General features: G+C 42.3%; 2 protein-coding genes across 3 annotated transcripts; both read right to left on the reverse strand.

Moving 5' to 3' along the window:
• Positions 1-5,917: 5,917 nt before the first annotated feature.
• lztr1 (leucine zipper like post translational regulator 1) lies at positions 5,918-15,924 on the reverse strand. 2 transcript variants are annotated; one of them, XM_071513615.1, is made up of 19 exons: positions 15,341-15,924; positions 15,175-15,237; positions 15,025-15,081; positions 14,843-14,922; positions 14,626-14,734; positions 14,336-14,419; positions 14,189-14,246; positions 13,921-14,060; positions 13,592-13,793; positions 12,124-12,234; positions 11,670-11,762; positions 11,435-11,530; positions 10,079-10,268; positions 9,809-9,978; positions 9,414-9,697; positions 8,640-8,789; positions 7,562-7,667; positions 7,348-7,428; positions 5,918-6,880 (listed from the first exon to the last, which is right to left on the reverse strand). In XM_071513615.1, the coding sequence occupies exons 1-19, from the start codon at positions 15,490-15,492 to the stop codon at positions 6,764-6,766; spliced, it is 2,343 nt and encodes a 780-aa protein (XP_071369716.1). In that variant the 5' UTR covers positions 15,493-15,924; the 3' UTR covers positions 5,918-6,763. The 2 variants fall into 2 exon arrangements, with proteins under 2 accessions (XP_071369716.1, XP_071369715.1); XM_071513614.1 differs by having other exon boundaries at positions 11,435-11,545.
• A 3,881-nt stretch (positions 15,925-19,805) lies between these two features.
• Positions 19,806-22,200, reverse strand: gal3st1a (galactose-3-O-sulfotransferase 1a). Its single transcript, XM_071513666.1, has 2 exons — positions 22,073-22,200; positions 19,806-21,229 (listed from the first exon to the last, which is right to left on the reverse strand). Exons 1-2 carry the CDS (start codon positions 22,198-22,200, stop codon positions 20,074-20,076), a joined length of 1,284 nt encoding a protein of 427 aa, XP_071369767.1. The 3' UTR covers positions 19,806-20,073.
• Positions 22,201-25,970: the final 3,770 nt, after the last annotated feature.

Raw genomic sequence — 25,970 nt, forward strand, 5'->3', positions numbered from 1 at the left:
CTTACAACTACTGTATAATGTGGCCATAGTGCACCAATGCAGGCAAAAATCCACAAAGTCTGATTATACACACATTAGGACACATATTAAAAGCTGATAAAACAGAATCATAAATGCAAACTGTCTTGACTGTAAAAGGAATAGAAGAGCTTACCACAGCCAGTGTGCATGGAGCAGGTGCACTGAGTTCCTGTCAAACTCCCCGGTGCTCAGCTTACCCTGCGGAGCACGGTAGCATACTAGCACACAAGTCCCCCAAGAATCCTGTCCCTCTCCGGGATTGGCTCTCTCCGCTGGAGTATTCCCAATCTGTGTCTCCCGTCGCACCCTCCTCCGCTTTCCTCCTCTCCCTCTTGGTGCAGCAGAGGCTCTGGTGCGCGCTCTGCCCCTCGGGGAGCCCCCTCCAGCAGACACACAGAGCGGACCGGTCGTGGGAGTTGCTCTCTTTCACTGGCCGAGCCTGCAAATGCAGCACCAAGGACCCTTGCCAGTTTCTCAGCTGTATGCAGTATTGATGGAGTTGCTGAGGGGATGCTAACACAGCACGAATTCTCACCGTTCCCTGCTCCCTTCCCTTCCTCCCACCCCTCCTCTCTGGATCTCTCTCTCCTTTTCTCTCTCCCACTCACAGACACATCCACACACACTCTTCTAGAGGCTGCTCTGCTCTCTGTTCAGATCCTTTCAGCCTTGCCTTCAGATGCCAAAGACCTGACTTGCCAGTTAAGCCTGATCAAAGACTTGCTGCCCCCCTCCCTATGCACTGCCTGGTCTGACTGCCCACTTATCAGACCGCCTGCTTATTGTGCATACACTGGGCTGCATGCCTGTGTGGCTGCATGCCGGATTATCTGCTGTTGTAAAAGCATATGGATATGTATGTACATGACACATGACATGTACTGTATCTGTACTGACCATCTATTCGCCCCAGGAGACTGTCCGCTGACATGATAAAATCTTGCTTAATGCACGGTCAGTCCTGTGCCATTCTTCTCTCATGAAGCAGTGCACAGCATAGAGAAACAGCAAAAAGTGCAGTTGTTGCAGTATATCCCATTTTCAGTTAGGGAGTGTGCTGTAGTAGGATAAGCTCTTAAAAAGGTACACTGCATTGTACTGAATTGAGCTCCCAACATATTTCTGTTGCGTTGCTCATGTTGCCACTGCACTTACATCACGGGGGGGGGGGGACCTATGCACCTTGCTGCCCCTATAACCGCTGTGACAAGGTCATTCACCCACAGTCTCCTAGAGTGATTGCTTTTATGGAAATGCTGACTGCATATGTCAATGTGTGTTTCACAGAAACAGTGTCACTCAGTGACACTGGATGGTGATGATAATGATGATGATTATGATGATGATGATGATACACTTGGAAATAAAAAAAATAAAGTAAAATAAGGAAATAAAGTAGATTCTTTTAATTAATGTACTTTTTATTCTTAGTACACAGTTTTATATATTAATGAAAAAAAATTGTATCATTATTTTCATTGAAAACCTTTACACTGTATTCTGAATTCTAACGGGTCCAAATAGCAAAGATAAAAAAAAACAAAAAAAAAAACATTAAAAAACACTTTTCAATTGGGACTGTTGTATTTCTGCTGAAATCAATCTGAAGTCTTGTTCATCATGGTTGTCTACTCACTGTACCCTCTGCTGGCCACAAAGAGGGATCCCTCTCTCTCTCTCTCTCGCTCTCTCTCTCTCTCTCGCTCTCGCTCTCTCTCTCTCTCTCTCGCTCTCTCTTGTGTGTGTGTGTGTGCAGCTAATTGTGCGCAAGTGTGCTGACAGCTGACACGAGCACATGTGTCTGAGTGTGTCTCTATGTTTGTGTTCCTCTCTGTGTGTGTTAGGGCATATGGGAGGTGGGTAAATATGGGAGCGGGGGCTGGGGGGTTAACAGGGTGCACGCACATCATGCACGCTGTAGGCACAACCAGATGACCGATCAATGCCCTCCTCCAGCACGGGGCGGGCCGCCTTACATCACTGGTAGATCACTCAGTTTAATTGAATTACAGGAGAGCTCTAATCCGCATGGGCCAGGGAGAGCTGCACCATCCAAAAACCCAGATTAAGAGAGGCGAGTAAATTGAATGAATCATTCATGGGCTAAAATATAAAATCATAGCCTGTCAAAATATTAGGGTCAGCAGTTAGTAGGGTAGATTTAATCTCATTGACTCTTACTCTGTAAATGGATTAAATCAGAGGCTGTATAACAGGGCAATAAAAGAAAAGAGCAAGTTACAAATATCTGTGGAACCCAAATACAGCTTGACATAATACAAAGTGATTTCATTAATTAATTATTTGACAATTGAATATTTCTTTGCTTAACAGAGAAATAAAAACATCCAAATCAGTCCCAGTCATTACAATGTACAGCAGTGTACCAGAGCCAAATTGTGCATTAAGGACCCAGGCAGCTTCACGGTGCCAAGTCCCTCCCCGAAACGAAATTCAACACAGAAGAGCTGTGGCACTGGAATGCAACTCTTATTAAACTAAGCTATTCACTTCTGCCCTAGCAGTGGGCTGAGAGACGTTAGGCAGGACAGGTTTCTCAGTGCAGTTAGTCTGAGACATTTCCATGCTTGTTTAGATGGTTCCACCATGCCAGGGCTGTGTACTTCAGTACAGTTTTTAGATACTTTTTCTTTGCCTGAGTATTATAATTTTAAGGTACTGTTGTTTAGCTACATTTCTAAAGCATAATATGCAATTCTTTGACTCCATTTCCTTTATCCAACACATATATTTACTAGTTGTTGTGATGAAAAGGGTTTAGCATACACAATATATTATGATCAGTTTATGAAACTTTTCAATTTCAAACCATCTAACTTCAAGAGAAAGAAATCAGAACAAGCATAACTGGACCACTGGCCCATTCAAGTTAACCTACAGAGATTAATGCATTGTAGATGGAATACTTCCTAGTTCTGAAATACATTATATTCAATATTACTTGACTTTTTATACTTCAATACAGGTAAAGCAAATCCTTCAATAGTCTTACCTACTGAATGGAGGACCGATTTTACTTCTTATTCTATCATGATATTTCTAATTCCACTTTAATAAAAGTTCTACATACTACTTACACTATTGTGCATATCTACAGGCAATTAAAAAGCCTTCCTATCATGTCATTTATCTAGGACACTGAAGATTTTGACTGAATCTAGTAAATTAACAATCCCAGTTGCTCATGGATAATTCTCTCACATTAGTTGCTTGAATAATTTCTTAACACTTTTCCATTCTCATCAAGCTTGAATAACTTGATGGGGACAATCTTTCTGCCAACCAGAATTACAGACTACAGAAATTGATACCTTCAATGAGAATTTAACTGAGAACTTAACAAATGAAAGATAAGCATGAACAGCTTTCATGCAAACTTGGATCAGAAATATTTTGTCCTTGTTCATCATTGTCAAAACACACAGATATGGCTTCTGAAATATTTCAAAAGTGACTTTCATTGTCTCATCACTAAATTCACAAGCTCATGGATTTAATCTTCTTTTGCCATTTTCATGTCATTGAAGTCAAGTATATAAATTTGTAGAAAACACATTTGACAATAAGAAAGCTACAAAACCTCTGTCTTTAGGTACTGCTTTGTCCTTTGCTTCACCTGTGGGGTGTTTGGGAGGCTGGGTGGCCGCTGGTCGAAGTCCCCCATACACACAGCTATAAAGAAGAGGGTCCCGCCGATAAGCAGCGCCAGACCTGCAAACCATCCGGAGAACATGGCCTCTCCAAACTCCCAGCGTGGCACCACATCAGGCACGCTCTCGTCCCAGAAATCCACCACGGTCGTGTAGGCCACGATGGAGACGGGAGCCAGAGTGGTGAGCCCCGACACCCAGGCCAGCACCCCGCTGAAGATGAGGAGCCCTCTCTTCAGGCCCGGGTGCCCCGAACACACCTCCACCCCCTCCAGCCCCGGGAAGGTGACCAGCACAGATAATGCTCCGGTCCCAATAGACACCGACATGAGCACCCTGGACACCTGCAGGTCCATCGGCAGCGCCAGGATGGACTCATAGGCCTTACACTGCACCCCGACCTCCTCGGTGAAGATGCAGGTGTGCCACAGACCGGAGTACCAGTTCTCCACTTCGTTCAGGTCAGAGTTCATCGTCTTCCACAGGGGAAGGAAAGTGGTGATGAGAGAAGTGACCAGACCCCCGAATGTCACAAAGAGTGCGGTTCTTTGCATCATTTTAGTCGTCAGAAAAACCATCTTCTGTGCCTCTTGTTGCCACTGACACACACACACACACCACACACTCTGCGCTCTAGTTTCTGCTCCTCTGTTCAGGTCTTGGAGCAGGTTGAGTCTGAGAGGCTCTGTAGCCCGTCCCACCTGCTGGGGAAGTTGGACCGACCTATAGCCAGCCCACCTCATCACGCTCCTTAATAAAATGCACCTGATAAGTGGGAGATAATCCAGGGCTGTGGCTTTACAACAGACACACTGTTTTGTCTCAGTGATAAATATCATTGCGGTGAACAATGAGCACTGTTTTTAGATGAAACCAGATATGTCCAGTGGGATTCTGGGCTGAGTGTGTGCACAAGTAGACTTAAATGAATGAAACATGAGCAAGCTGGGCATGGGGGAACACACAAAAAGAAGAAGAGCCAAGAACTATCCCAGGGATGACCATAATGGCCCATTTCTATGGGACTCAAAGTCTATGGCCGTCTCTTGAAGTTCTAATTATTTCAGAGGAAACAATTTACTAATGTCACTGATAAGACTGGGGCATTATATTAGTCAAGGCGTTCCCACTTTAAGGAAATCAGGGGAAATGCTTCTGATTTGCCAAGTGTCTCAAGTATCTAGGCTATGAATAGCACCTTGTGCTCACAGCAACACTACTTACAAGGGAGTCGAAAAGAGTCCAACACTTGGTGAATTCCACTGTGAGTCTTTCTAGATCTTATTGTACAACTGGCAGGGAACAGGAAATCCAATCTTGTGCCGCAGCATTTAGTTCAACGTCTTTCATTGAGTCTACTGGAACAGAACATACAAAATGAATTATCCAACTTATTTTTGGATGTGAAAAAGGAAGTCTCAACCATTCAAAAAAAAAGCAAAAACAAAACATTTCATCATTATCTCACCATTTCTTTAAGTCAGACTTATTGTAACTTGAGTTATTAGGGATGCCCTAATAGTGTTGTTTCTAAGAAACTGTTCCAACTTATTCCAAATCTAAACTTAAAATATTTTACATCTAGCATCAAAGCCTTGCAGAAGTTGGAGGAATTTACTCACTCATACCAAGGGGCATTGTCCGAATTTATCAACCATAGATCTGTGGAAACTGAAACTCAAGGACACTGCTAATTTGATGAGATAGAGGTCAAAGATTAACCTCCAGGTTTGCCTGGCAGTATATATGGGTTACATGGCCTTTAGTCTATGGTCTTTTAGACAAGGACCTGGGTGAGAACTGATGTGTCAGTATCCAAGATAAAAATGTTATAGTGCATACACCATTGCAGCTTTCAATAGACGAAAAAAAGAGAATGACAAATGTACATGCATCAGCTTTGATTTTTACCTATATTTCACATAATCGTGGAGGTCTGTTGCAGATTGGATGTGTCCAATCTTGTTCCCAGACAACAGCAACTGTGTGGCTGTGGACTGATTCAAATTACACAAAAAGTCAGTTTACCGCAGCAGCCGTACAGCTAAAGACAGTGTCAGAGTATATTCTGGCAGAAAGAGTTGGAAGCTTCGACAGAGAATGAGACCCATTGTGTTGGTATCAAGTTAGTCGAGCCTCCTCTGTGCCTGCATTTCACAAGGGGCTGGTGCACAGTGTGCAAAGGGAATGACAGAGATCCAGTTCAACATGACTCATTTCACATGAGGATATTTATTAAGGCCTTAAATACATGGAACCCATGTGGGTAAACATTTAATAACAGCATACTGTTGTCACTAAATACACATCGCTATATTGTACAGGTAAAGAGAGCTGATGTCTTCGTCAGTTATAGTAGCAGGTGGTTATTATCACAAATATAAAGGTCTGTGTGCCAATGTCAAACATACATTAAACAAAACAGAAATAGCTTTGAGACAGACATACTACATATGCAGCTCATACAAATTATTCCTGATTATATTTTAATTAAATCCTGCCTTGTTAACTGCTTGCAAACATTTTCAGACAGAAGCGATGAATACAGATTAAGATACATAATCCACATGACGGTATGTTTGAGTTAGTAGCATTTAGATGACTGAGGACCCTATTTGACCAAGACATTTCCTGAAACAAGAAGCAACACTTGAAAATTTCTATAGTGCCACCAGTATGAATTCTTACAGTACATTGCATATTTCAAACAAAAAACAAATGCAGCAACAATACTGTGCAGAATAAAACATTGATTCGAGTTTTGCTCTAAAAGGGTCGTTTTGATCAATTCTAATCTGTGGGTTCATTCATCGCTAATCTCACTCCTAGTTGAGATGTAGAGCAGTAGAGCATCTGATTGCCTAAAGGTATGTTTTCATCTCACATGAAACAGGTACAATATTATACTGCATGGATAAAGGCAACTATTGGGAGTCAAGACACGCAAGGTCCAACATAACAAAGAAAAGTACTGCATGTGGGAGGAGGGAATGACTAGAAGTAGTGCGGAGGTGGAGGAGAGATGCAGGGCTTCTGCGAGAGGAGAAAAGAGCTCGGCTCTCCAGGTCATCCTAAATGTCGGAGCACATCTCAGCACACTGTTTGTCTGATATGTGTGTAGCTAGGGACTCGATGATGTCCAACAGCAGCAGCTGGCTGAGAGACCGCAGGTTGGGGAGCTTGGATACCTTTGGAAGGGGAGGAGAGCAAAAAATGCAAAAAATGAGCCGTAAAGAAAGACTTTGACTATGAAAGCAATAAATACTCAAGCAGAGTAAAATGAGGGATGGACAGCACTTAATTGCTCATGCATAAAAAAAAATGTTTGCAGATAAACAGAAAGAAGCGGAACTGAAACATTAACAGCAGCACATTAACTGTAACACTCCAGTGAAGTAGGGGCGGGACAGTGCTTTCACTGGCTCTTTCAAAAACAAGCAATACTCAGAGTGGCACTATGACCCACAACAGTGAGGGATAAGGTGCTTGTACAGCCGGCCTGGCTGTAAACAGTCTCTTCTCTACGTAGAAGCTGGAGGGTAATCCACTAGGCCAATGGGGTCAGCCTCCCGCCACGAGGACGGGGCTAGGGGGTTAGCTCAGCTGCAGTGAGTGGGCAGCAAACCCCCAGGGCTCCGGACACAAGCCCACCCACCTTGATGAACTGGTGGACAATAATGTGTAGGCAGTGCTTCTTCATGTCCAGGGCCTGGGTCTTGTCTGCCGCCTCCAGGATCTGAAGGGGGGGAAAAATATTGACGTGGAGCTGAGTGAAGAAATGACTGTGCATAAAAAAATTGTTCAAGAATTTAAAAGGGACAGCAGAGCCAAACTGGGTCATCGCTCCCCGCAGCGTAAAACACAAATACCTGCAAGACGTTCTCCACAGTAACGTTCATCTCCAGATTCTGCTTGCAGTAGGCCTGCAGCCTGTTATTCGAAAACCCATAGTAATATGGTGCAGCAAACAGATAGCTGTTTATCAAGAGTCAAGGAAGTGACACACATGGCTTTGTTCCATCAACACTACACACTGATGAAAATCCTCATGATGCTGATTTAGCTGAAAAGCAAGTTTATTGGACCCGTCTTTTAAGCACTTGTGCAGTGAATTCAAAAATTCTTATTTATTTTTATTGCACTACCCATTATCTGGTTTTGATCGTATGTTTGCTCATTTACATTGCATCTCATTTGTCTGCAACTTTTATAGTAGACAGATAGGCCAGTGTCACAGCAGCAACACACCCGAGACATATGAAAGGTTCTTGAGACCATGAGGCAAAAGTTTCAGTGATTTGATGAAACCAAATTGGACTCTTCAGCCGTAAGGCAAAGTGCTGTTTGGCAGAAACCGGGCCCAGCTCATCACCCATCTAACACCGTCCCTAACATGAAGCATCATGCTGCAGGGGCTTTTCAGAAGCAGAGACTGGGAGACTTATAAAAACCGAGAGAACAATGAATGTGGCTAAATGCAGGCAAAGTCTTGAGGAAAACCAAAAGCCGTAGAATGGTGTGACGACTTATATTCCAACAGGACAGTGACCCTGAACATACAGCCAAATCAACACTGGAGTGGCTTCACAACAAGAATGTGAAAGTCCTTAGGTGCCCTGGTCAAAGCCCAGACTTGAATACCATTGAAAATCTGTGGAATGACTTCTAGATAGCTGCACAGAAGCTCCCTGTCCAACTTAAGAGCATGAGCAAATCTGCAGGGAAGGAAGGGTAGACAATCGTATCCAGGAAGACTCAAAGCTGGATTTGCTACCAAAGGTACTTACACAAAGTATTGATTCAGGGGACTGAATACTTTAAATTATTTTACTCAGATATTTCTGTATCATTTTCAATAAATTTCCAAAAACTGTTGTTAACTTTGTTAACCTGAAGATGGCAGAATGGTTAAACAAAAATAAAATGTGTTGAGTTTGAGAAGGATACAGGGAATCCTCTGGAGGCATGTTGACGTCTCCATAGTAGATGTAGCGCAGCATGGATTCAAAGGCCTGCTTACTGGGAACCATCTCGCCGATGGAGATGTTCACCTGACCGTCCTCCGGCATGAAGGAGCGGAACATTGCCTCAAAGTAACTGAGGAGTAAAAGCATAAGACACATCACCAAAAACAAAATGGACCAGACTGTCCACAAGTACAATGACTATAAAATCTATTCATCCCCCTTGACTTGTTGAACATTTTCATGTGATGCAAAATACATTGATTGGGGATTACTGGTCTAAAATCTATATAAAGTAGTCTTTTCTATCAAAATGAAGTGGAAATTCAAAAGAAATTATGTTATATATATATATACAATAACAGAAAAATCTAATTTGTACAATTATTCACCTTGGGTTAAAATGTCTCACAGGCAAATGACAGCAAAGTAGTAAAAAATCTCAAAACATTTTGAAAAGAAAATCTATTCAAAATGTCTCAATACAACCTAAAGATGAAGAATAAATTATGTAAGTTATTAAATTAAGTTTTTGCCAGTGAGAATTTAGCCTAATTAAGTAAAGGGGTGAATTTTAACAAACTATATTTTTCTGTTTTGACGGAAAGCAGCACTTTACGGGCACTTCCAATGTTAATAAATGTATTGTTAGCCAATTTTCCATCACACAAAAATGTGCAAAAAGTCAGGGGTTTGTATACTCTTCAGAGCTACTGTATTTGCAGAAACCAAGACATAAACACAGTTTGGTCCTTACCTGGAGCGGGCTGCCAGTATAGCTTTATGAGCGGGCCGTGGGTGTCCATCTAACAGCAGAATAATGTCACAGAACTCCAAGCCGCCTCCCTCCAGGTAAGCCTTCATGTCCTGCACCAGAGAGGTCCCAATATCCACAGGCAGGTCCGAGTACAGCCTGGGGGGAGGCTGCTGCTTCCGTCGCACTATCTCCACAATCAGCGGCGTGGACAGGTGCTCAAACTCCTTAGTCATGATCACCTGGTTGAAGTGCGACTCCTTCACCACAAAATTAAGGCAATGTTCCTGGAGGAGGAAGAAACAATTTGTTGGGAGTGTCAGACCAAACGAAAGAGCTACACTGTCATAATTTCTCTCTTCTCTGCATCTTTGTTCTCAACAGTTATGTCGACGTACCTTGAGCTGATCCAGTTGCAGCTTGTTGGCATTTTCACAAACACTCAGAACATTCTGCAGGTCTACAGACGCCTCGATGTACTGCACACACAGCTGCTCCAGCCGGGAAAGCTTAAAACTAAGTGCAAGTTTGTATACATCCATGATTAGAAGAACGTCCTGGACATGACCTGTGTGGAGAGGCAGGGAGAGGACAAATTACCAATTGGGGTTTGATGCAGTTACCAGCCAGTGACTGATAAACAGCGTGAGCAGGTGAAGAGGGCTGACCTCTGCGTGGGTACTGGATCTTGTCTGTGTAGAGGAACTGCATTAGCACTTCAAACGGCTGGGCCTCCGCTTCCCTGATGGATACCTCTAGCATAGGCTGTGTCCCCGACGGCCTGCTGCCTCCTGGGATATCCCTCGGGCCTCCAGCTGCCCCCTCATCACTCTCCTCGCTGCTCTCCTGTTTACTCTTCTGCACGCAGAGACGGGACAAAGAGAGCAGATTACCTAACACTTTCTGCATAACATTCCAACTGAAGCCCCTCTAGAGCAAAGATTTCCCACTGTTACAACTGTTTGTATTACTATGTATATTGTTTTAAGCATGGTTAATGTTTCCTCACTTAAAAGGTTGTTGATTTTGCACCCTACCTAAAAGCACACTGTGATTCATAACAGTGTTCCTTCATTTTATTAAAAATATGCAGCAAGGCCTTAACAGTTCCTTCAAGATTAAGTTTTTCCTATGGTGCTTGATGCTTGATTTTGCCACAGCTTCTTTGGACAGCATATTGCCAATGACTCAAGTCAACAATTTAATTTGCCAAGTGCTAAGATTTCTATGGTTTATTTATTCATTTATTTTTAAATGGAAGACAGTGCTACAAGTGAGCCACTGGCATCACAAGACATTTCAGCTACAAAGGCCTTGTTTTCAATCCAAAAAAGCAAATGACAAAGCAATATTATTATTACAGTATTTTGCATCGTGATTTATTACCTCTTCACAGATACGCGTCTACACCAGAGACTTGTGTAGGAGGAGGCAAGTTCTATTGAAGTTGTTGCTGTTCCTACTGATCACCAATAGAGGTCGATAAACCTCATACAAAGGTCATCGTTTGGGGGACTTGTAGCAGGACTGAGTGGCCCCCACTGTAGTGTGGGTAAATTAACTTTCAGCTGTGACCAGCATCACTTTGAGTTTAGCTGCGTTGGTAAAGCAATGAGTCAATTTAACGCTACTATTTTTTCATGCATGCCCACTTCCCCCAAGATATGCCACACTGGTTGCATCTTAAAACGAATTACGTGCTTGTTTTAAGAATGGTTGCATCGATATTGAGAAGAAACTTTACTTTGAGTTATTAGTCTGACAATTATTTCATTTTAATGGCATGATTATGTGTGAACTTAATATGGGAAAGGCTTTACCTCCTATCATTTTGGTGCGACCTGAAGTGGAACATGTGATTTGAACATATGTAATCTGTGGATGTTGTCTGATATACAGTATAATCTAATTATAATTACTGAACTACCACTGGGTCCAGAAAAGTCACTGCCTTGTGGTTCTGCTTTAACCTTGTTGCATGATATCTCAAAGGAAATTAAGAGTGATTGCTGCAAGGCTCTGACCTGTCTCTGCCTATCCCGCGCCTGCAGGATTTTCTTCCGCAGCCACTGGCATCTTGCAGTCACTATGGCAATGTGCCCCAAGACTCTCTCCTCCCTCTGTAAACAGCACAACTAAGAGTCAGAAAGAATGCAAAAATAACTTTAGCTGCATGGAATCTATCCATCACCTTGTGATTTTGCTCAGCATTGAAGCAGCTTAGTCTCCCAGCAGCACATGACAGCCATGAGAACCCACCTCGCCCAGAATAAACTCCACGTCGCAGAATTGTCGGTTCTCCCACAGTTTGCCATAGTCTTCATGCAGGGTACACTTTGGATAGCAGGAGAACTGCAAGACAAAGAAAGTAAGCATGTAACATTTAATACAGTAACTATGACAACTACACTCAGAGTAAGCATAACGGTTAGTTTAGTAAGAAGAATAGAGAGAAAAGAGCTCGCATTCACAAACAGGAAGATAAAACTCATCAAGCAGAGTTACACAAATGCAAAAATTAGAAATTTATTTTCCATCTGACAAAGTGCACAAGTGCAAAAGTGGTGCAAAATCTTTTCAACCTGTTTGTGAGTGCAAAGTGTTTTCTTACGGTTTTCTTTTTTTTTTTTTAGCAAGACAAGCTTCCAACAATGATGATTATATATTTAGAGCAAGTGCTTGTATTTCAACCATATGACTGAAAGACCCTAACCTGGAATCTGTACATCTCCCCGCTGCGCACATTGTTGTCCACTGTGCCTCCAAAGATGTACATGGCATCTTGAATCACAGCAGCCGCGTGGAAGAGTCTCCCACTGGGCATCTGAGGAGGCAGAGACAAAGAGAAAGAGATAGAATGAAGACAAAGCTGTTAATAGAAACACTCGACATCACAAGCTTGTAAACAGCTAGAATTAATGCAAAGAGAAGTTCAGCATTTAGAAGAAAATGGAAGGAGATTCTTCAAAAGCTCTGCTTCAAAATTTAAAGTTTCATTAAGAAATGCTTTTTCATACACATCCAGGATGACACTAGAGGTGCACTGAAGCAATAAAATGTTTACATTCCAGTTCCTTACACTCGTAGTTATTCAACCAAATTCATATATACTGTATATATCTAAATAAGTTATGACAATAACGTGCAGAATGTGCCCTCGAATGCTCAATGTACAGCAGATGAATTCAAGAATACAAAAACAGGACATTTTAGACACAGTTTTGATTTGAGTAAATCCTGGAAGGAGAAGAGCAGTAATACTTCAAAATGCATAAACATGAGGCTCTCAGACAACATCCTGCCATACACACAACTCAATATAAGTGACAGTACAAAGGTGGTAAACACAGGACTAGGGTTGCAAAGGGGTGGAAAATTTCCGGTAAATTTCCAGAAAGTTTCCGGTTAATTTCCATGGGAAGTTAAGCTGGGGAATTTTGGAAATATTCCAAATTGGAAACTTTCCATGGGAATTATGGGAATTTATGGGAATTTATGGAAATTAATGGGAATTAATGGGAATTTATGGGAATTAACTGGGAATTGAGGGTAATTTAATGGAAAGGTATCATATCCAAGCATAAATATTTGTTTTGTTATAAGCAGACATCCATCCAAAATAATACAATTAAAACAGATTTATTTGTAAGTAGAACTTTATCAAGTGTTAAATATTTTATTGAACAATCAATTCTTTCATTGAAGAACAAAAACATGAATGTTGAGTTAAATATTACTCATCCCCCCGACCCAACCCATTCAAAAATTAACAAAAATGCACAGGAATGCACAGTGCATGTAGGGGGCGTGGTCTCAACAGCCCTGCAGTAAGCAGTGTGCTATGTGTGCATGTGATTGAGGAATAGCATAGATATTCAACTGTACTTGCATGATATCTGGTTGTTTTAGTCAGGATTATGCTAAAATATATTTTCCCCAACTATATTTAAGTTCCCTATTAAGAGCATACCTTCAATTTTGTAAATTCCTGGTTTATTCCCGTTTATTCCCATAAATTCCCGTTAATTCCCATGGAAAGTTTCCAACTTTGAAAATTCCCGGAATTTTGCAACCCTACACAGGACTAACACGTTCCTATTTAATGATTTAGGCTGTGAAAAAAAACAATCTACTATCATTATTTATTGACAGAGTACTTTGTAAATACATCTAGTAGGTACCTCACTGTCCAGGCTGGGCTGGATCACCTCCCAGGTCTGAGAGTCAACATCATAGCAGTGCAGCTCATTGGGCAGAGTATTGTCGGCAGCACCTCCAAATACATACAGGTGGCGGTCGAAGGCTACCATGGTGTGGCCGTAGCGTCTCTGGGGAGGTGGAGGGGAGCCCCGCAGCAAGTGTTCGGTGGGGATGCGTGTCCACCTGAGAGGACGGATCAACAGAAATTATTACTGAGGTGCAACATTTGGAACTACTGGTTGAGTGACTGGGGAAAGTAAGTGCCTGTTTTTGTCAGTTACATGGTTTCTACTCCACAAGTCTTACTCACATGTGGCCCTTGAACTCAAACTGGAAAAGGTTGTTGGTGATCTTGGCTCCGCTCTGACCAGAGAATACAAACATCTTGTCCCTGCATACGGCCACAGGGAAGTTGCAGCAAGATGGGGGAATCTCCCCACTCTGATCAATCTGATGGACACAACAACAGAGATGGAGACATTAACACATGCGATGTTTGTGTGCATTCTATTCCACCTATGTGCTTGGATAGTCTTCTCAGTATGTGTGCACTCTGTAAGAAAACTCTTTATACTAGCCTCCTCCCAACAGGCATGCTCTCGATCCTGCAGACTGATGGTCCACATGTCATTCAACCTGCACATAAGGAAAATATCCATCAAAAAATGTTATATACACAAAAGAATCTATATGCTGGATGCAACAAAACCTGGCATCAAACATACCTGGCATTCCCATCGTATCCAGCAAATATCCATAGTTTATCATTGTAGACTGTGGCCCCATGTGCCGACCTAGCCACTGGCAAGCTAAAACAGAAACAATGTACTGATTAAGGCCCTTCACCATAAAGATAACTAGAACTATAACAAGATTTAAGTCACTTTAAGTAAATAGAATGTCTGTGTTGACACTACAACTATAACTATAAAAACATCCAAAATGATAACTATGGACTTGAAAGCCCAGAATGGCCTGTCTTACATTTTCTAAACATACAGGCTTCATGCTTTACCTGCCCTCCACTTTCCATTCTGTCCACTGCCCTGTTGCGAACTTGTACTCAAAAAGGTCATTTTTGTTTTTCAAGTTAGAGTTTGAGTAGATATCTCCAGTGTAGCCGCCTGAAATGTCATAAGTCAAACGTTATAAAATCAATATCACTCGAGTTTGACAAGTGCAGAATGAATAACATTTCATTATGAAGGATAAAAGCCAAGAAAAAAAGTCACCAAAAACAAACATGCTGCTTCCATAGACAACAGCTGAGTGGTGATATCTGGGAGCAGGTGGGGTTCCAGTGGTGAAGGCTCTGTAAAGTGGATATGAACAGTCATCAAATCATATTGTGCTGACTAGACTTATGATATAGGCTAATTTGCAGTGGCATGGGGCAATGATTCATGCTTCTTACCGACACCATGAGCAGTCCTTCACATCAAATCGTAGCAAATCGTTCAGCATGTTCTTCCTGTACAGAAGATTAGGTGGCACAGAACATCAACAACTGCGGTGGATTGTAATTAAAAAGGAACTAGGTCTATTACTGTCCAATACTACTCACCCATTGTCTCCCCCAAACACATATATGGCATCTCTGTATGCCACAACAGTATGCTTGCTGCGCCTGAATAAAGCCAAAGGAGTTTAAGGGTGAATACATGGGAATGAAAGTACACATGGTAGTGCAAACCCATTTCTGAAGCTACGTCTAGCTGTCAACAGATTACCTTGCACCGACGAACTCGTCACACGGAGGGAGCCTCCTCCAACGATGGACAGTCTCAAATGGACCAAAATTGAGCGTCAGATATTCCACGCTGTCGGAGCAACTGTGGTCGAAGTCAACACTCGGGGCCACTTTAGTAGATTTGCAAGACATTGTTGCTATCCAGTTTGGCTAATCACTTTCAGGGCCACTTGTCGGCTGGCACATCCTGAGTCAACGCCATCGTCAGTGCCATTCGTCCTAGGTGAAAGCTTAATTGCTACTGCTAGCTATCTGGCTTCAACATCACTAGGACATATCACACAAAGTTACCTGTGTTAACGTTAAAGGATTGAGGTCGTCCAGCTAGCAACATGTAATGCTACAAACTAGCTGGCTAGCTAACGCTAGCTAGCTACGTGCTACTGCTAAGCTGCAAAATCGATACTGGGAATAAAAAGGTAACGGATGTTGCAAGTACATCTATTTTCTTTACAGTACTTCAGCAGCTCTTTATCCAGAAACTCAATAAAATAGCAGCAAGATGTTGGCCACAAAGGTTATTGTAACTAAACAAGCAAAACAATAGCTGTCATCAAAGACCACGGTCGCCCACGCCCCTATTGCATGCTGAAGCGAGATTGGTGACTTCATTTCACTTCCTGTAAAGGCAGAGCTCAAAGGGCATTTAGCCCTCAACGTTGTCTTACAGACGAGGGGTGGGGCGATGGTAACTTGTCGCTGACTCCTCCCCCAGTCACACAGAAACGTTCTGAGAAAGATATGCATTGGGGGGGAGACCAACTGGAGAAAATTTTCATTCAATTTTCATTGATTTTGTCCTGCTTGCCAGTCCCATCCCTGTTGTAAGCAATACTGCCCTTCTCCACAGCTTCAAAATGTTGCTTGTGCATCTTGGACCTAAAGCTTGTGATACAACAAGCAACATTTTGGAGAAGATGACAAGGCATTGTGTCGGTCAACAGGAATTGAAGTCAGACTTGCAGCATAATACCATAGCATTAGAAGTTGCCATGTAGACAATGTGAGAGTGTTTATCCATCTACTTGGGCTGTGTAATCCTGTAATGTTGACCAAAATGTTACACAGTGTGCGTATCAAGGATATAAAAATGCTGATACACTTGGCAGTTTTTTAGGGCAATGTAGGCTACACTCCCAATATCAACCAACTAACCAAGTCAAAACACAGGATTAACATCTATTCAAGTGTTGCCTTGCAAAAAGACATTCCTGTGTGATTAAATAAAAAATGTAAAGGCAACTTATTGATCGATTTTGATCATCATATTTGCCGAGACATTTATTTTCCCTGTTCATCTCTGCCTGAACAGCTGAACCAAAACAGAATCTGTCTGTCATAAAGAGCTGAATTCTACTCCCAGTGACTCAACAATAAGTCCATTCCGTCTCCCACAGAAACCTTCTCCCTGAACACCCTCAGTTCATTTCAGCCACCAGTATCAACTGTGTTTGAGTGCTTTTGCATCTGTTCTGTAGTTGTGAGTTTGGTAGTTGGTTTTATTGTGTCGTTTCTGCACTTTTGATTTGTCATCCAGTAACAAAACATCCATGGACTGGATTGAAGGAGAAAGGGTCATCTATAGACCCATCAAGGTATGTGAGCATTGTTTATTGCAGTTAAATTGTAAAGATTTTGAGCTGATGTATGTATGTATGTAGCATAAGAGGCTTTTGAGTGACATTATCTCATTTCCTTCAAAGGTATTGTTCAATGTACCGGTGTACAGAGAGACTGGACAGCTCTGCTGGGAGTGTACTATGAAGTACAAGTAAGAACCACTTTTGTTTCAGGCCCACACAAAATAAAACACCTGACAAATTCTGGTAAAGTGTCTCCCATGATCATACATGAGAACATCTAATGTTTTTTTGTATTGTCTTGTAGAAAAAACTGATGGTGCAGTTTTTGAGGCTTCAGCAACAAAAGCAGGTCCCATCTGAGCTGAGCTGACTGACTGGCTGGTGGAGCAGGGCAAGAAATCTCTCAGGGGGCGGTGAGACTTACTGAGACACATACAGACAGTTCACCACTCAATCTATCATCAACTCTGCTAATGCTAAAGGAATAATTCACCCAACTAGAAATAACCGCCTAGCAGTTGTATGCCTCCACCAATAAACTTTGTTTTATCATTGCAAGGACAGTCTTTATTTATTGAACATATATAATTAATGTGATTATTAGGTCAACTTAAAGGATTTTGGTGTCTGCAAAAGTAAGTGACAGCACTTCCACCGTTTTTGTAGAATGACCCAAGATCGTTTTTTTCAGCTACAGTGGTAAGCAAAACATTATGATGTCACAGTGAAGTTGACCTTTGAACTTTTGGATATAAAATGTCATCACTTCATCGTTTTATCCTATTAGACATTTGTGTGAAATTTTGTCATAATTAGCATATGAATTCTTGAGTTATGGCCAAAAACGTCTTTTGTGAGGTCACAGTGATCTTGAACTTTGACCTTCAGCTTCAGCTCCTTCAGCTTGTGTGGTTCCTCTGAGCCTCCCTACTGAAGGTCCTCCGGTTCCTCTAAGCCTCACTACTGAAGCTCCTCTGGTTCCTCTGAGCCTCGCTACTGAAGCTCCTCTGGTTCCTCTGAGCCTTGCTACTGAAGCTCCTCTTGTTTCTCTGAGCCTCCCTAGTGAAGCTCCTGTGGTTCCTCTGAGCCTCCCTACTGAAGCCCCTGTGGTTTCTCTGAGACTCCCAACTGAAGCTCCTGTGGTTCCTGTGAGCCTCCCTACTGAAGCTCCTCTGGTTCCTCTGAGCCTAACTACTGAAGCTCCTGTGGTTCCTCTGAGCCTCCCTACTGAAGCTCCTCTGGTTACTGAAGCTCCTGTGGTTCGTCTGACCCTCGCTACTGAAGCTCCTGTGGTTCCTGTGAACCTCCCTATTGAAGCTCCTCTGGTTCCTCTGAGCCTCCCTATTGAAGCTTCTGCGGTTCCTGTGACCCTCGCTACTGAAGCTCCTGTGGTTCCTCTGAGCCTCCCAACTGAAGCTCCTTTGGTTCCTCTGAGCCTCCCTACTGAAGCTCATGTGGTTCCTGTGAGCCTCCCTACTGAAACTCCTCTGGTTCCTCTGAGCCTCCCAACTGAAGCTCCTATGGTTCCTCTGAGCCTCCCAACTGAAGCTCCTCTGGTTCCTCTGAGCCTCCCATCTGAAGCTCCTGTGGTTCCTCTGTGCCTCCCTACTGAAGGTCCTCTGGTTCCTCTGACCCTCACTACTGAAGCTCCTGTGGTTCCTCTGAGCCTCCCTATTGAAGGTCCTCTAGTTCCTCTGAGCCTCCCTATTGAAGGTCCTCTAGTTCCTCTGAGCCTCCCTATTGAAGCTCCTGTGGTTCCTCTGAGCCTCCCTGCTGAAGCCCCTGTGGTTCCTCTGAGCCCTGCTACTGAAGCTCCTCTGGTTCCTCTGAGCCTCCCTAATGAAGCTCCTGTGGTTCCTGTGAGCCTCCCTACTAAAGCTCCTGCCATTACTCCAGGCCAGGAAGGCTTGACCCGCAGCCTGGTTGGCACTGAGGATAAGGAGGAGGTGCAACAATCCTCTGACACCACATCAGGTAGGAGTTCTTCATCAGGTCTGCTCACACTGTAGCTCATGTCTACTTCCATCAAGGCATTCATTGTCCTCTTTTATTTTTCAGAGATCAAAAAGACCAAGAAGAACACAGTCCGACGCTTCTTCCGTCGGCAAACACTGAGGAAAACAGCAGAGGAAACAGAGAGGGACTGAAATCCCACTGCAAAAAATAAATTCAGTGACTATTTTGGTCCTCCATAGACAAAACAAAATGCACATCTTTCCTATCTGTCTTTCTAAAAGTTAACACAGCTGTAACCAAACAAACCTGTTCAGACAAGTAACCAAAGCTCCCCTCACTGTCATGACTGTCGGGGAGGATTCATAACTGAACAGTAAGTCAAGGCAGAAATGTGTAGTTTAGTTTGTTAGTTGCAGTTACGTTGTTGTCAGTTGTCAAGACGCCATCTATGCATGCTGGCATGGCACTCCTGATCTCTGATAAAAATTATAAGTAATAAGAGGAAACGACATTTTGTTTTCTAGTGATAACGGGTTGATTATCTCGTTATCTCGAGATAACAAAGCTTGTTTTCTCAAGATCACAAGATAATTAACTCGTGATCTCGAGATAACGGCATTAAAAAAAATAATTGCAAGCACGGCCGTTCTCGGCTTCCGTATGCAGGAGACAATGCAACAACATCATATTTTCTCATCAAACCAGTTTGAAAAATTTGGCCGCGATGGCAACTTTTGGGCTTAATTCCTCCAAAGGATCTATAAATAATCTTGCACTCAATCGTGCATCCGACAATCCCATTAAAATAACAACACTTACAAGGATAAGAATATTTTAATGTTTGAAAATGGACTGAAAAACATGTAAAACAATAGTAGGCCTAGCCTATGTAATGAACTGGTTCAGTATTTGTAGATTGTGAGGTGAACGATATTTTTCTCAAGCACCCATCAGAAACATTACAGCGCACAAGCATGTAAAATGCAAACAAGTCAATACTGAGAAATTTAAACAAAGACAGGTCACAAGATTGGGAATGTGACACAAACCAAAAGACAAACAAAAAAAAACATTAACCTTGTAAAAGCCCACTCTATCAACCACACAGTCAAATTCCTCCCCTCTTTGTTCAGTCTATCAAAGTTTCCTTGGCCCCTCTTGCTCATGTGCCCAGTCACCAGTTAATGATATCTCGGACGTGGCCCCACAGCTTGGTGATCCACAGGTTGACCCCCAGCTCTGTCAGGTACTGAAGCTCTGGCGTCAACATCTTACGGCACAACTTGCGGTGCGCCTTGTCCACATTCTTCTTCAGGTTATAGCCCATGATGGACTTCTCTCCGATGGGCTGCCAGGGCTGCATGGATGTCTCTTGGATGCTGCCGGCCTCTACGGCACGACCGCCCTCGATGCAGATGGCTGCCATCTCTGCATTCCTCCGCCTGAGTTCTGCCACATCCTCTGCCATACGCTTGCGTCCATATGCCTCCACTTTCTTCCAGAAGGTGTTATTGAAATGTTGGTATAGCTTCCAGTCAATCGCGTTCCACTCGAGGGCCTTGGCCCTCAGTTCAGGGGTCAGTTTTGATACAGTGGATCCCTTCCGGGCGTTGAGCTTAAAGAAGAGCAGATCATCCATCTCCCAGCAGAGGGCGTCCTTGAGCAGGATGAGTGATTCCTCAAAGTATTCCACCAACATGACCAGCTGAAAACGGTCAGTGATGGATCTGATTCCCTCCTCTACCCGCGGATCATCCAGCTCCAGGGTGTTGTCCTGTCCAAAGTCAAAGAACAGCAGATTTTTGAGGTAGAAAGAGTTAAAGCCCTCTGGGTCAAAGTAGTAACGAGGATCACGTAGAAACTCAGTCAGCTTGTCCTCCCCTGGTATCTTCCAGGTAAGAGGTACCAGACGGCCAAAGTAGTGGAAGGACGACTCAAAAAGCTCTGCAGGGTCTCGCAGAATAGTGATGTAGGAAGTATCCACAGGGAGCAGCTTGGTCACCTCAGGTGCATTGAAACGCATGTGATTACAAATTATATTGAAGCACATTCCAGGTTTGTAGTCTTTAACCTGGGAGCGCTGGAAAGGCGAGGGGTAGAAGAAGTCATTTCTACTGTCAGGGAAGGCAAATTTGAGCCGGTGCTTCTCTCCAAAGCGGAAAAGGATGTTGATGAGTGTGCTGCTGGCTGTCTTGTGAGTCTTCATGAACATGACATCTACTTTAGGAGTGCAGAGGCTTGTGTGGCCAGGGGTTTGTTGTGAGCTGTTTGTGGTTGGGATGCTGTGGAGTTGAGCTGGACGGTGGGCACAGGAGTAAGGCACTGGAACCCTAGAGAAAGAGAACATGGTCAAATCATAAATGTCACCATAATTTAACCTCATCTGTACAACAGATAGTTTCAACCAAGCAACCTGATTAAAGACATGTTCCAACTCTTGTGCTAGTCACAGAGCTAGATAGCAATCTTTTTATTTTGCCCTGGTTTTATTATTATGAATGTGTACTTCTTAAAAAAAATACTTAGTGCATATGTGTTTGTCACTGTTGTATAAAAGCCATAATAAACTTGAGTATATTCTTTACTGTGATTATAGGGACTGCAGTGATGTTGATGTCATTTGGCTGCACCTCATACCGACTGCATCACCATAGTATCCATAATAAAAGGAACAAATGCCTTCTTGGGTATAACTGCTATAACACAGTGAAATCACTTATTTGCATTTAAAGTCAATACATCATCCACCTATTAATACACATTTTAGAATGATCACTGAAGACATACCAGTGATGTTCGATTGTTTGGTTGTTTCTTTTGAGGTGAGATGTTTTTTTTAAGACCCCTGTTTATTATGTCACATGCACTATCTGTAGTATTCTCTATCTTCCTCCCATGTTTTAGCATTTTTATATGAGCCAATAAATAAACTAAAAAGTAAACTACACTTAGTGCTAAATGTCAGAATATCATCAGAATTTTCAGTCTTGTGAACCAAAATTAGAAAAGTGAGGCATGCACTTATGTAGCATTTTGTGTCACAATCCATAAAAGTTCCAGATAAATTTGATATTGGCTAACTTTCCATGATACAATGTTATATGATGACAATATCAAATGTTTCACATGATGTTATATTCCACAAAATGCATGTCGGGTATGATGAGTCTTACTCAGGCAGATTGAAGTGGACCTGCGGAGTAGAAAGGCAGTAAAGCAGGATCATGCAGCTGGTGAGGAGGGTCCCCAGGACCAGCCCTTTGCACATGGACCTCCATTGCCTTCCTTGCTTGCCAATCATGGTCCAGAGGAATCAAGGATTACCTTGAAAAAAAAGAACATCATCATCACCTTCTGCCACCAGGTAGGTATTTCCTAAATGCTAGCTGACCTGACATCCCTTGAAGAGAAAATCCACTTCAAGGCAGTCCAGACAAATTTTGTATTTTTATTCAGACAGGTAAGAAAGATCTGGCAGGATAAAATTTTAAGTCAACAACGATATTCAGATATAGAGATGTATAATCCCTGTGTAATTGATCATTTCTGAATAGCTGACCTATTGACAGAATTTCACAGTTCACACCAGCATTGCCACTTCATAAACATTTTAAACACAGGGTTTAGTTAAAATTGTATGGTGCGCTACAAAATGACATGCCTGTGACTTGAAATGGCCTACCCTGTGCTTCTCACCTGTCCCTCATATAAATAATGCATTCCTGTGGAAAGTGATCCTGCATTCCCCCTGCGGTCTGTAATAAGATGACCCAGAGGCTGACTCAGCAAAATAAAGTCACGCTGGCCACCTGTAGCTTGAAGCATCGTCTGACTCAAAGTGGCCTCAACATAGAGTAGGTTTTCTAATATTAGTTATATGATACAATACTGACCAAACTGCAGGCAAAGTGGATTGGCAAAGTGGATTGACAGATTGACAGGGTTGACAGACATGTTTGGACATCCTTAAGTTGTAGCTTCAAAGATGCAAATGAATGTTAGCAGGGGTTCAATGACCTTGAGTGTTGAGTGAAAAACATCTATGAGGACTATGAGGACTACAATTCCCCTGTGTAAAAAAAAAAGTAAAAGCCAACGACTCTCCTATATCATTCTCTTCCAATCACTTCCATTACAAGTTGCAATAGATTTGACTTTAAAGCACTTGACGATTTTATTTTAAAAATCTTTGGATCATCTCCACACTAATGAGAGAGCACAAGTATGCATAGAAATGTATAACAGCACATTATAACATGGGGATATAACAAGGGACTGTAACACTTACAGTGTTATATTCAACAAACCATTTTTAGCTAGCTAGCTAGCTAGCTAAAAATGGTTTGTTGAATGAATGTATGAAGCAACAAGCACAGTACGTCAGTAAATAACACATTTTTTTCTACCGTAATTTACTTAATAATAAAGTGACTAGGCTACTCACAAAACATATCCCCAATCCCGTCGCTTTGCTTTTCCCTATTCATTGTTGTCATGACAATTAAGTTACTTCAGAAGCAAGGGGACACATTAAAATGTAATTCCAGCATTTTCTGACAGGAGGTCACTTCTCTAAACCATTTTGACACCAGAATTTTAATGGATCCATTGTGACTTGGGATGATAACCAATTAAGTTATATCTACATTCTGAAAAGATCCCAATTGCATGAAAAACCTTAGGTGTCAAACTTAAGTTTGTCCCTTTAGACAAATATCTCCCGGAGGCCAGGGGTTTCTTTAGGAGCGTTGCATGAAGCAAATGATCTCCTCAGCTAAGGGCTTGTATTTAGTGTTTTACAGTAGTTTCAGCTACTGCAGTCGAGTCCCTCGTTACCGTGGCAACCGCTCGCTGCGCGATCCACATATGCTCTACTTTGAAACATCTATAAAACTCACAACTCCCCTTGCAATTTCATAAAAAATGAACACTCATTTCTGTGACACCAAACCATGTCATACATACTTATTTCATGCAGACTGTTTATAATTTTTGTGTACTAGAAACGGACTGGCTGCAAGCTAGCTAATGGGAAAATGCATTGCACAAGCTGCTAGCTTGGTGGATTTCAATCTTGCCAACAAGAACGCTGGAAGCATATCTGGCTAGCCAGCCTGAAGCCTCCTACACATAAAACATAATTTTCTTTGACTGTAATATTAATTAATTTGAAAATAATGGCAATATAAAAATGGCACAAATACTAAAGAGACCACCTTAACATTTAAGGAACAGAAATGCCCTTAAGGGGCTTTGTGCAACCCATCAGCAATAATATAATAATGGAAAAAAACAAATTTAAAACATTTAAAAAAAGAATAATAACATAATGATGACTTAATCTTTCCTTATCTGCAGATTTATCTAAATGGGTTTTGTGCAACTCACTTGAGTTTAAGGTGAATCTTAAAGAGAGCTTAAGGTATAAGACTTAACTAAGAGTTTTTGTGCAACCAGGCAACCAGACCTTTTCAGTGAAAGTCTAAGCTGAAGATCTTCAGTCTTCCTGGGATCATGGCTGGAGGTAGATGTGTCTGTCCCAAGTCTCACTGCTGTATGAGCCTTTGTCCCATGAACTGTAGTTACAGTTTAGGTTCAGCCTTATCATCGGAGCATGCAAACATTGCTCTCCAAACACAGCCAAAAGGGCTATTTCTGCTCTTTGTCTGAGCTCCATGAAGGGCCTATTATGGAGGCATGTGAGAGAGCTTTCTCTGCTGTCAGAGGCCACTGCGATGGGAGACATTTCAGGACTAGGCTGGGCAGGTGCAGGATGCTTTACAGGAATGGTTTTGCCAGCAAATGGCCCTCGGTGTGAATTCTCAGTAGCTTTGTTTCTCCTTTGCTTCAGGGATACGCCTGGCATATATACTCTGAACCTTATGAGACCCTAGGGACAAATAATAGGCAATGCAATTTATGCAGCTGTTTGCTTATCTTGAAGAAGGCCTTACAGTAAAATATTCTGTATACTGGTACTCGGTGATATGATATAAAAGTAAACGTAATAAGTTCTCCTGTAAGTCATTATCTCAGTATTATTCCACATTATGTTGAAATGCTCTCTCACCCACTCTGCAAAACACCAGTCATGCAGGCAATGCCACAACCTTCAATAATAAAGCAACAGTGTTGACACTGAGCATTGTATGACTGCACACAAACACCTAAGACAGACTCAGGTAAACATTGATATGGCTCAGGTAAAGTAAGAGCTCATTAGATGAAGAGGAATATTGTTGTTAATGTAAACACCACTGGACTTAGGATTTTGTTGAAGTGCTTTTTCCCTGAGGTTACATTTGATCATACACCTAAGGGTGTTATAATGTTAAATAAGAGGATCTATCATTTTTTAGACAATCCTATGTTTCTCTTATGTGTAGTGCTTGAGATGGACGATTATCAATATTACTGTACACAAAACAAACATATTAACAGAAGAATTCAAGTGTTCAATTCATTTCAATCAAAATAAATAGAAAATATAGTAATTCCTTACCCTCATGCATAAATCCAAGGAGAAACTATTGCAGTAGTTTCTCTACCAAGTGCATTATGATGAGTGAACAGTCCAGCCTTTCCCTTCGGTTCCAGAAGTCTAATAGAAGTTGCACTTATGTCTGATCCTGACATACACATGCTGTTATTAACAGGCACGATGCAGCACTCTCCTTATCACGTCCAGTGCTGCGAAGCTCATTCATCTGGTTGGTGCTCTCCTCTTTCCCTCTGCACACCTGATGCTCCTGGCCTCCACCTCCTCTTCCAATTTCAATTCCAAAACTGATCTAGCTGAATAAAGCACTACAGGGAGGCTCATCTAGCCACCTGTGACGTCAGGCTCACTGTCAGGGGACTTGCACTTGTCAGTGTGTGTAAAAGAAGAAGGGAGGGAGAGAGGGAGAGAGGGAGGGAGAGGGGAGGCTGTATAGTCCCCATTCTGTGACTACATACAGAGGGCTATTGAGTGCGGACACTGGAGTCTGAGCTGCAAGCTGATAGGAGGGGTGGCAAATAGCATAAAAAGAACAAATGCAGAAAGCCCAAGAACAAAGGCCTCAATTGTAC

Source organism: Centroberyx affinis, unplaced genomic scaffold (genome assembly GCF_046629955.1).
Source record: "Centroberyx affinis isolate AG114_WGS23_722 - 3 ecotype Tasmania unplaced genomic scaffold, CSIRO-AGI_Caff_v1 ptg007379l_1, whole genome shotgun sequence".
Taxonomy (NCBI): Eukaryota; Metazoa; Chordata; class Actinopteri; order Beryciformes; family Berycidae; genus Centroberyx; species Centroberyx affinis.

Excerpts from the sequence above, each read along its gene's own strand:
- lztr1 (XM_071513614.1), bottom strand. The coding sequence starts at position 15,492 with ATGTCTTGCAAATCTACTAAAGTGGCCCCGAGTGTTGACTTCGACCAC. Across the intron at positions 14,923-15,024 it reads AAGGACTGCTCATGGTGTCG|AGCCTTCACCACTGGAACCC; the intron begins GTAAGAAGCATG and ends TCCACTTTACAG. Across the intron at positions 12,235-13,591 it reads AGCCCAGCCTGGACAGTGAG|ATGCCCAGTGGGAGACTCTT; the intron begins GTACCTACTAGA and ends CTGCCTCCTCAG.
- gal3st1a (XM_071513666.1), bottom strand. The coding sequence starts at position 22,200 with ATGATTGGCAAGCAAGGAAGGCAATGGAGGTCCATGTGCAAAGGGCTG. Across the intron at positions 21,230-22,072 it reads GTCCACTTCAATCTGCCTGA|GGTTCCAGTGCCTTACTCCT; the intron begins GTAAGACTCATC and ends CTCTTTCTCTAG.